Genomic DNA, 12,204 nt, shown 5'->3' with positions numbered 1-12,204 from the left:
ATTCTTCTCACCAATTCCGGTGATTCTGACGATTAGATGCGTTATAGAGGAATTGAAAAAGACATGCCGATTGACCTGAGAAAACAAATCGGGGCCGAGTGTTTTGGATATCATAAACTGCCGATTGTCGTAAAAAAGAGATGAGCTCAAAGTCGGTGAGATTTAATTCTCCGTTCTGGATGAAACACAACCAGCTTGGGAATATGACGAATTACAGCCTCGGCTCTGCGTCGAAACAGAATCTTGACGTCCCACTCGAAAGAAAGCAGGGGTAGATTTTTCCCTGAAATCGGTCTCTGACCGTGGTTCGAGGAAGAAATTTCAGCCGAAGAACAAAGGGCAAATTGTCAAATTTTTTCACCCTCTTCTACCTCTTCTTTTGTCACAAAGTCGTAAGCCCGGCCGCATGGTCTCTGTGACTTGTGAAACTACGTTGCGGTAATTTATGAAGTCGGGGAGTCGAGGCGAGACATCAAACCGAATGTTACAACCTCTTCACTCCAGACTCCTCGAGCGTACAAATACAGGGGCATTGTCTTACGGGCAGAAGTTGGTCGCGAAAAATTATAACCGGACTTCTTGCTCTACTCAAGATATTACAAAGTCGAATTTATCTTGAACGAACGATTTTAACCAGTAATCAGAGTTGCCACTTATTTTTGATTGTAAGATTTTCCAACTATCTCAGGTTTTTCATATTCAAAATTGCAATTCTTCGCAAACCTTTCGTCTCTGTGAAAATTAAAATAATGCTCTATTTATTTGAAGTCTCATATGCATTCTTTGCGCTCACATAAGATTTTAAGTTTTCAACAACAACTTCATCACTAATTCCAAATAATTCTTTGAATCTTTCATTATTTTTTCGTTGGCAAAACTTGAAAATTCCAGACTGTTCAGTGTTTTCACATATCAAAAGCTCTAGATCGTACGCTTAACACCAAGAAATTTCCTTCCGCGAGACGTTTCTCACGATTTTTAAATTGCGTCGATCAATACGTCGGTTTTACATAATTGCAGATAATTCGAATGGATTCGAAAAATATTAAAAGAAAAATCCGAGTGCCCCGGAGAGGCAAAACAATCGTATAAAAATCCCGAGTCAAATCAGAAATGTCAAGGGTCAGACCCGGGTTCAGTTGGCATGGAATGCCCCATACACATCCACGGTGTGCAGCACGCGTGCGTGCGTGCGTGCGTAGGCGTCGCGTAATGTGCTCCACGCGTGTCAAGGGAGGATAAGAAATACGTCTATAACATACCGCAGGCGCACGCGATCGAGCGGAATGGGATGGTTTCGATGATGGAAGAAGGGGGATCCCAGCTCCGTGAAGCAGTGGCGTCGGGATCAAAGCGCGGTGATTTCCCGCGACCCTCGCTTTTATCGGTATAATTCTCGTCGCCTGCTGCAGCTCCGATTATTTATTTATCCATGGCGTAATACAGCCAAGTATATGCTATGTACGCTTGTAAACCTGACATACAATTTTTAGCCTCACGTTTGTCGCGATCGATCGAAGCCGTAAGAAAGAAATCGTAGCCTCGGTTTACAGGAAAGAAGATGAAATTTTACAAGAATCATCATTTCGGGACACGTGATAAGCTGAATGGAAACAAAGCGTTGTTCTTTTTTTTTCTGAATTACATTTGTCTTTTACTTTTTTTTTCTAAATTGTTCATGTTTCCGTTGGTTTAGGAAGAAATTTTTCTTATTCTTTCATCGAATGAAAATCTGACAAAAAAAAAAGAAAATAAGATCAGAGACTGCTTGACGTAACATTTGCAACAGAAAAACAAATGCCGTTCAATTGGCTGAAACCAGTCTATGTTTTTACATGTACAGCGATATTCTTTATTACATTTCCTTTTCAGCTAAGTTGTTCTTCGCCTGAAAGAAAATGTGAGTTCGATTCTATGATAATTATGTGACAATGACTGGCGATGAAGTCGACGTGATAGAATGGGAGTCATTGTCATGTAATTCATGTAGAATCGAACTCGCATTTTGGTAGCCGGAAGGGAAAGGCGTTAGTGAACACGACTTGACTCTACATTATACGTATGAGAAGGAAGAATTTTTTTCTACGAAACTTTTCCATTTGAGAAGCTACAAAAGGAAAATTAAAAATTTAACGGTACACACCAAAGAAATGTGAGCTTTGTCAACCTGATAACGTCGTGTCGTATATGAGAATAAAAAACAAAAAATCACCGAGAATTCTTTTCATATCGATGAGTTTTGTGCATAAATTTTCATTAATCGTCAAAATCCCCAACTCGCATCACCAAGGATTTTCTTGCTACAAACAAAATCTCCAAAAACGTACTCGAGATGTTTCCTGCGAACATTTCCCGACGATCGACAAAATCGTACAACAATATTAGTTAATCGTTAACAGAAGTTTAACGAGCTCTCTTCCCGACTGACGAACGGAGCGCAAATGACACCCGATAAAAACCTCGAACATGTCGAACTGCCGCCAGCTACGCGTGGCTGTTAAGTGTATTTATCACCAAGGGAATCCGACTCTCCGCGTTTCCGGTCGTAAAAAGGTTCTACGACTCCTTTATACTCACGACTTCCGTTTTCGCGATGCATTTCATGTACACTTGGGCACTGCGAATCCGAGATGCCTCATTTTTTCGACGAGTCGATCACGTTGGCAATGGAGAATCAGCCGGCCGCGCAAACAGTCTCAATCTTTGTCAACGTAACATAACCCTAATTGACCGTATAATTTTGTATTTTTCGATTGAATATCTTTATAAACATGGTGTAACACGTGACCGTCGAAATCTGTATTTTTGGATTAGATTCGACGGTCATAGGTCAGGTTATGTTTACGAAGATTGAGCCTGTTTCGCGGCCGACCGACGGTGGCGCTGCTGTCTGATTATCCGTTGCCAACGTGACGGACTTGTTCAAGAAATTAGCCATCTCAGAATCACTGACCCTAAACGTACCTATAATACATTATCCACGCTGCAATTTCTACCCCCAAACCTTGGTGAAAATTTCTACCACTATACGAATTTTTAGGGAAATTGGTATATTTCGTCTTGTTGCGGTGCAAAATTGTAAATATGGATTGTTTTTCTCAAAGAATTGTTAATCTTATTGAAAAATTATGGTAACTTGTAAATTTTTTTACTTAAAAACATACAAATTTTTATGAAAATACGAAACTCTGTTCTGTACGAAAATAATTTTTAGTAAAAAAAAATTGTACACAATGTCCCAATTTCCGTAAACGTTTGCAGAAAATCGTAAAAATCATTTTCACCAAGGTAGAACCGGAAAATAATTCGTAGTCTCGGTCATTTTCACCGCAATATTTTATATCTTCGTCTGTCCCATGAATTTTCTTATCGTGCTTCCTGATCGAGGGATGGAATCGCGGTTCGTTGCAACTTATTTGCCCATCACCGGACCTCCGGTGAAGTTCCAGGATTACGATCAAACGACCAGGTTCTTCCTCTGAACCGCGCTCTCTTGGTTTGCGAAGATATCGCAGGCAAAACAGATGCGTAGTACGATGGTTGTGCGAAAGAAGGCGGGCGTTAAAGCCTCTATATCGCACTTCAGCAGAAACCCGAAGGCGACTTTGCACGTTATTCACGGAATCTTGTACGCGGTTTCTTTCCCCAAAATATCGAGGGGCTTCGATTGTTCGCGCCGGAAAAGAAAAAAAAAAAAAAAAAGAAAAAGCACAACCGCTGCATCACGGGAGGGAAATATAAATCAAGGCGTAGGTTGAGCCTTGTGAGGAAAAGGGAGAAAGACAAGAAGAAAAAAAGAAAGCACAACGGGATGCTGAAATGAGGAAATATGGGGAAAAAAGAAATTCGATGGTATAATAATCTCACAAGGAGTAATATTGTTCGGGTAAAAATTAATTTTTTTTACGGTAAATAAATCGTTTCATTTCTTGTATTTTTCTCCCGTTACGATAAGCTTTTAAAAGTTGTTGATTTTTTTTATTCGAAACTTTTCGTTTTGTTTACCTTGTTTAGAGCTGTCGAACTGCAGATTTGGTTTAAGAAAAAACTTTGCGAAACACATGACAAAGAAAAAAATTAGAAACAAATCACGACTTGAGTAAAAAAAAAATCTGAAAATAACACGAATGAATAGGTCGTAGATATTTTTGAAAAATCTTCATGTAACATAAATCGAAGTCGAGTCGAACAGGCACGGAATGGCACGAATGCAAAAGAGGGCCGCGTCTTGTCTAGGAAGGGCTTCGAATTTCGATGCCTTGACGAAACACTTTCGGCTGGCCAGACGCTGAAGTTTGCCGCATGGGGCTACACCATAGAAATGCACTTGACTCCTACGTGCAGCATTTCTCTTTCTCCGTTGTATCGTTTCCTTTATATCCCCCCTCCTATTTCCCATCCGAGTTTTTATTTTTTCATTTCTCTTATTTTAAAAAATTTTTTTTTTTTCTTATTTCATCTTTATTTTTTCTCTTTCCTTTTCCCTTCACTCCGCCTTCCTTTTCAAACCCCTCTTCGAGCCGTGTGTATGTATGGAAGTCCTTCACCCCGCAGGGGATCCGTGACTAACACACTACAGGGTGTATCCACAACGCGCCACGTCACGCAAATAGACCGTCAAAAATTCCCGCGACTCATTCCTAACACGTGCATCTAAGGCGCTGGTCAATTTTCGAATAAAAAGTTATTCAACTATCGTAACACGTGAAAAAGTATGGATTTTTCTTAAATTTTATATGTACGTCAAGTTCACAGTCAGCAATGCAAGGGAGTTATACGTAGTTTAATTAATTTCATGTATTTGAGGGGAGTTTAATTCTGTGAAACTTGTCGTTCGACACCGAAGTTAAAATTTCATTATTCAGCAATACGAGTAGATATACAGATTAATGTCCGCATTTTTTTAATACATTTTCAAATTTTCAGTGGAAACAGAAAATTGGATAGGCTTGGTGAAAAAACTATTTAGAAAGTCATCCGGGTCACATTTGAAAAGAGAACGAACCGGCACTTCATTTATCTTTTCAAATTCAAGATTCATAATTCTTCTGCGACTTCTTTTAATCCCGCTATACAAGGTAACGGTTAATAGGGTAGTTTGATTTTTGAAATTTTCAGAATTTCGTCAAGGCATCGGGGTGTTACCAAATTATGTAGCTTCGTATCGTCTCTTTCAAGTACTTCTAATCAGATTTTCTATTGCGTTTTTCCAAGAAAAAATTACACGCGTCTTTGGCGTTATGCTATGAAAATCAAAAACATGCTAATAAATTGTACATAATTTATGCATTTCGAAAAAATCATGTTGGAGAACTGGTTCTCTCTACTTTTAGACGCCATGTAGATCAATCGCCAAGTTCTTTTTGTGGCCAAAATATCTGACGCAAAGTGGATCCCAAACTTTTGGACGGTATTGTGTTCAAATAATCATCAGAGTCGAGTACTTTTTCAATTTTCGACGAATAAGGTCTTTGAAAGAAATTACAGATCACAAGAATTGAGTTTAAAACAGATCGAAATGAATAAATTTTGACAAAACAATACGAAATACAAAATTTAATGTTTTTTGAACATCGTGACATTTTTGGATATCAACTTCCAAAAACAGGGTAATTTGAGATTAAAAACAAAAAGTTAAGAATCAAAAGACAAGAAATAGAAAAAAGAATAATTATCCGAGGCCAGTATATAAAAATACGGATATCAAACGATTCGATATCGTTATCAAAGAAGACCGTGTCAGAATACTATCATGTAATTCTACCTTTCTTGTTTTTTTGTTATTCTCTCTTTATTCTTACCCCTCCTTTATGCTTCCTGACAATATCCTTGAATACGGGTCTCTTTAATTTTCGGTGTGAGGGACGCTTTAAGGGTCCAAGACGCGTGGGCGAGCCCTTGGCGAGGAGCGCATTAAACCCTACAGCGTGCTGGCTGAAAAATGCCAAGCGCTAATATTTGCACTTGAAACAGTCACTCGAGCGGGTATTCAAGCGTCTTGTGCAGTAAAAATTATTCTATACATATATATATACATATATCTGTCTCTTTGCTCCCTCTCATTTCATGCTCCAGAAATTTTCTCACGCGTGTATTTACGTGTGTAAATATACGTATAATATATCTGCTCTGTCTGATAGGCGAGGAAGCGTTTCCTTGTCTACGAGCTGCATATCCTTTGTGAATGCCTAATAAAGGCCCTGTAAAAAGTTAATATCGCTGGGGAAAGACGCGTGCCGGTCTTCGTTTCATCGCAGCTTTTTACCCTCTCCTTCAACACCAGAGTAATCACGTTTTCGCGTCCCTTGACGTTTGTAAATTTACAAGGACCAAGGTGGCGATCCGTCCACGCTTGTTTTTTTTCATTAACAGACTTTTACATTTTCTCTGTTCATATTGTGATTGATACGGAAAAACTGACTATTTTTGTTTTTTTTTTTTTATATCGTCGAATTTCCACCAACGTCAAACATTTCGTAACAGACATTTTACCGACTGCAGAAATTATCGTACAACGCCGTTGAAATTAAATATCCGCGATTTTTCAAAACTGATCGTTAAACTTTTCTCGATAAAAATTGATCCGCAGATTCAATTGCAAAAAGAAAAGAGGAAAGATAAAGAAATGAAAACACTGAATCTGCTACGGTAAATTGTCACCTTGTACATTGTAATGCAATTTATTCAAAGTGATAATTTCTCGCCGGCCCGACAGCTTATAATAAATGACAACTCCCACATCGGTTAGAATATATTATAATACGCAGGGGTAAGGCGGAAGTTTTTTTTCGGGATTGGATTCGCACAATATAAATCTGGCTTTAATTTTATCGGATCAGTATGTCAGTGCGAACCGAATCGTCCTAATAAATCAAACGAATCGGTTATACAACGGTGGAAAAATTTTAGGAAACAACAAATTATTGTTTTGTTCTTTTTTTTTTTTTTTTTCTTTTAAATAAAAAATGAATAAGGAACAAAGAGAAACAGTTTTCGATTTCAGGAATCTTTGTCAAACGGTGTTGATACTTCAAAAAAAATTCCACATTGCTAACAAATAAATATACTTTAGGCTGAAGGTATAATATAATACGTTTGTACGATTTGTACGCATCGGCTGTGAAGACTTGCAGGCAATATAAACGACCTCTTGCATGAATAGAAAAAAACTAGGCAAATATTACACATGGTACGTACATACGTACAAGGTACGAATGAGCATGTATTATAAATTGGCTGCAAGTGCAGCGTGCGTCCGAAAATAAACTCGCTCCCTTCAAATATTTGCATGCCATCGTGTTACGAGCTTTACTTTCATCTGATTTAATGCACCATCGATCATACGTCAATAGTTTATCAGTTCAACCCAGCGTAGATTTGTCAATTTTTCATTGCTCCCCTTAGGGTTGGTGAAAAGATGATGAAATTTTAACCCCGATTTTTTAAAACTTTACATGTGGACGGAAATATCGTAATTTTTATTTCTTATTATATTGTTATTAAAGTTTTACAGACTTGAAATTTATGCGAGAATATTGTAGTAACCGAGAGTCAAATCTCCACGACTATTTCCACATTTTTTTTTTTTTTCACGTACAAAAGAATCGATGGACTTTTTTTTACCGACTATGTATCATAAATCTTTCGTGAAAAAATTAAATTTCAATTTTCAAATACGTCGGATAATTGTTTTCGATGTTTCAAGATTTATTCTCATGCTGCGTGAATTAATCGTATGTTCAATTTTGTTTCAAAATTCCCGATGGATAGAAGAATCCCTTGACATTATCTCGAAGCTTCTAGACTCATGTTTTTTGAAAATTCTGCCACCACTCGAGTTTCCGGTAAAAGATTCTCCATAGCTTGGAAAAAAAATTCGCGAACATTGATACGTGAGAATTGACAAAGAATCATTTTTGTCTTACACACGTGTTGTAACAAATGTTTAGATATATTCAAACAAGACCCACGGAAAAGGAATAAAGGTTCCAGTGCTTTTCTCAGACGATGAATTCGCTCAAATATCAATCCTTCAAGACTGTCAATGCGTGAACCCTTGAAATGAAAAAAAAAAAAAAAAAAAAAAAAAAAAAACAATTTAGTTTCCATCGAATTCTCCTTGAATAAGCTTTAACTTATCGACGAATCGCAGCGCAACTACAAACAAGTCAGTATCGAAGTCACAAAATATCGCCGAATCGTTTATTCGCAAAGAATATCTCGATTTTCGTTTAAGATGTTGATAAAAAATTTTTATTTCGAATCTCACCTTATGCTCCTGCACATCCTGAAGGACGTTGTCCGTGTCTCGGAGGATACTTTTGTTACTCGTTATCACTCTCGGAGTATCCTATCGATCTATGCGATGCTGTACGAGGTGTGTATTATCGCAAGGAAATGCGAGATAAGCGGAGGAGGTTCAAACCTGCGTCCAATCTGAACTAACGCGCGCTAAAGACTGACCCCCTGCGTCACGGACCTGTTAGGAGCGAACGGATAACGCCGAACTTGACCGAAGTTGTCCGAAGGCGGAAGTTCAAATCGGATTCTTGCACTGCACTCGCGCCCGCGGCATCCTCATTTTTCCCATCCGATTTATTGCGGGATAATCCTTTCCGGCTGCGGAGATTACGGAATCGGCAAAAAGCAAACGTCCTCGGAGAGAACAAAATAGCGGACCAAGGGCTGCTTCGCTGGAGCACAATTAACACCGTCGTTACATGTTTCACGATCACCGTGGTTTACGTTTTAAAGATCGATTACGAGGGATACAAGTTTACTTTTTACAAAGTGATTTCTCACGATTTCTAACATTTCGCATAATTTCTTAAGATCACAAAGAGACTTCTGTAATCCCAATTAAGGTTGTTTTTACCGAAAAAAAAAAAAATCGACGAGTCCCTCTTCTCATACGATTTTGATTAAATACTGCTCTTTTATTCTCTCCGTGTTTCTAGAAAAAATTCTGTTTCAAATAAAACGTGACTTGCGTTAGGTGAGAGGAAAATAATTCGTACTATCGTGTACGCACCTGTTTTTCCCCACAAAGAGACAAAAATAAAAATAAAATTACTAATGTTTTCATCCCTCGAACATTTGTTTCTTTCACTTGAATTGATTCCGCGTGTGCGCTTGTACGGTTTTTACAGCCGTGCGAAAACCGTCGTCTTCGATCAATCCGCACTTTTCTTTTGTAACTTTTAACGGTAATTGTCTCTAAATACTGTAATAATCTGAAATAATTTCGAGACATAATTTGTACTTTGTACCGATATACATATATACAGCATATTATCACTATACCTTCGCTGTTCCAGTTTCTGCGGATTAATTAAACCGCCGTGTAATGTAACAGTACTTCATTTTTTAATCGAGTTCGGTTTGTGGGGTTTTTTTCTTTTTCTCTTTTTACTAGTTTCTTTTTCGAAGAAAAGAGAGGAACAAATAACGAGCACACCTCTGTGTATAATAATGTTTTGATTTAAAATTTTTTTATTTCTTTCGGTTTAAAGAAAAAAAAAAAAAAAAAACCCACCAATCATTTGGAGGAAGTATATTTTCGTACCCTGAATAAAATAAATGACTTATAGTGAGAAGATAAAGAGGGAAAAACATTGCCTAAATTGATTACCGAGAATTTAAAAAAAGCAAGCTTTGCACACATTAATGTGAGAATAAAGTGATAACTTCGAAGAGATCAAGTTTTATTACATATTTTCAGTTTATTATTATTATTATTATTATTATTATTATTATATATTTCTTGGTTCATGTTTCGAAAAATGGTGTTCGGATTATTAAATTGTAAAATGTTCTCAACATTTTTCGAATATGATACTAAATTTTGATGGTTATATGGATATTTAGACTACCAAACGATGATTGCGAAATATATTCAAAGACGCTTCGGCTTCTGTTCGCTTGATCGAGTGTTAAAAATTCACAACCAAAATCACACATTTATTTTTGCAAAATCTAAAATTATTTCACAATTCATTTCAACAATATTTTCAGTGATTCTTTATTTCTCACGTCGCGTTAATCTTGTAACACATGTACAGTTGTACGAATTTCCAGCTCTTATCCTAACTGTAAGAACGTGCATAATATATTTTCCTTCTCTTTTCTCTTTCTCACACGATTTTTCTTTCAACTTTTCAGGAGTCGGCGTAACTCCGCACGTGACTCCGTATACAGACTTGCACGTGCGCTCAGCGGGTACATGGGGTCATTCGTGCGAATGCACCGTATAAACTCTTTGAAGAACCTCGCTCAACGTTCCTCGGTACGTATAAAGCTAATTTCTATACGTGAAAATCAATGCAATCGCCAAGGAAAAAGTCCTGCGATAATACTTCGCTTGGCTGGAAAGTTTTGCCATTTCCATAACGCGAAATATTTGTTATTATCTCATTATTTTTCATAATACAATTCGTTTCGAAGTATCTTAAAACGGGCTTTTGTTTTTTCTTTTTATGCGCGTGTGTGTTTCGAGTCTACAAAAGAATCACACTTTTTCCTTCCTAATCTTTACATTTGAGTGAATTTTCATTTATATCGATAATTGTTTCGTGTAATAAATATAACACGTTGATAATTGAAAAAATGGCATGATATATATAATATATATATATATATATATATATATTATACGCGTAGGTGAAAATTCGGCTACCCGGTAATTTTTTTTTTTGTGTATTAAATTGTCGAGCAATTTATTAGATTCCATTGGTTACAAAGATTTCGAAAATTGTTTCTCAGTATTGCGATATCTCCGAATTTTTTCCTACCAGTTGATTGTTTCCATTCAACTTCGTCAAAATTTTTCTAGACAATTTAAAATCGAAACGTCGTACCGCGGATGATTTTTCCCCGAGACTTTTTTCAGAATCCAATAAACTAACGATATTTTATATCTGTATATGTATAATACCGTCTGTAAATTGAAAGATAGGAAATATAACGGATACGTCAAGCGTACCGAGAAAGGTTTATTAAAAATTGATATTACTTCATATCTCGCCCATCATCCGCACGCTGATCGTCGTACATGACGAGGCGTAAAGCTATTTGCGAATTGGATTCGCTCCCGGTTCTGGTTTACATACCCACCGTATCGAAATTATTTCACCAGGCACGCGAATCGATTCCCACTATATTGTATAGACTAGATATTATATATATAATATATATATATTAGAGTGTCCCAAAAAAACCGACTATTTTTTTTTTTCAAAGAACATTGAAAAATCGTCAGAGTATCTCTAGAAAATGACCCTGTGAAAATATAAGCTCTTAATATTAATATTTAGAGGTGGCGATTTGTAATTTTCTATTTCCCATTTAAATAACATGGGAAAATTTTTTTTTGAACTTTGGAATTTTGTGATGGGATAACGAGCTACTTCATAAGTATGACAAAATCAGGTCTTATAGGGAATTTGATGCTCTACAAAAAAGGTCTGATTGACATTTTGCGTAAATCCAGCCGTTTCAAAAATATCGAGCCTCAAACTTCGGACTGTTTAAAATTATGCTTTTTTTGTTCGTAAATACAACAAAAATTAATTTATATGTATTATAAACCCAGAATCATCAACTGAACAATAAATATATGCATATATTTTACGGAATGCAGATCCGAAATTATTAATAATTTGACAAATGATAATTTTTATTGATTTTTTCTAGGTAAGTAAATATTTTTCGCTAAAAATCAATAAAAATTATCATTTGTCAAATTATTAATAATTTCGGATCTGCATTCCGTCAAATATATGCATATATTTATTGTTCAGTTGATGATTCTGGGTTTATAATACATATAAATTAATTTTTGTTGTATTTACGAACAAAAAAAGCATAATTTTAAACAGTCCGAAGTTTGAGGCTCGATATTTTTGAAACGGCTGGATTTACGCAAAATGTCAATCAGACCTTTTTTGTAGAGCATCAAATTTCCTATAAGACCTGATTTTGTCATACTTATGAAGTAGCTCGTTATCCCATCACAAAATTCCAAGGTTCAAAAAAAAATTTTCTCATGTTATTTAAATGGGAAATAGAAAATTACAAATCGCCACCTCTAAATATTAATATTAAGAGCCTATATTTTCACAGGGTCATTTTCTAGAGATACTCTGACGATTTTTCAATGTTCTTTGAAAAAAAAAAAATAGTCGGTTTTTTTGGGACACTCTAATA

At 36.3% G+C, this 12,204-nt stretch overlaps 1 protein-coding gene across 1 annotated transcript in view; it reads right to left on the bottom strand.

Moving 5' to 3' along the window:
- Window positions 1-8,441, bottom strand: part of LOC124211373 (uncharacterized) — a 28,209-nt gene extending 19,768 nt beyond the window's left edge. The window contains exon 1 of the mRNA XM_046610368.2: window positions 8,270-8,441. Coding sequence (XP_046466324.1) covers window positions 8,270-8,286 — 17 coding nt within the window. The 5' untranslated portion in view covers window positions 8,287-8,441. The remainder of the gene's footprint in view (window positions 1-8,269) is intronic.
- Window positions 8,442-12,204: the final 3,763 nt, after the last annotated feature.

The sequence above is a fragment of the Neodiprion pinetum genome, chromosome 2, assembly GCF_021155775.2.
Source record: "Neodiprion pinetum isolate iyNeoPine1 chromosome 2, iyNeoPine1.2, whole genome shotgun sequence".
Lineage (NCBI taxonomy): Eukaryota > Metazoa > Arthropoda > Insecta > Hymenoptera > Diprionidae > Neodiprion > Neodiprion pinetum.
The sequence above is the reverse complement of the archived record's forward strand: the minus strand, read 5'-3'. Positions and strand labels throughout refer to the sequence as shown.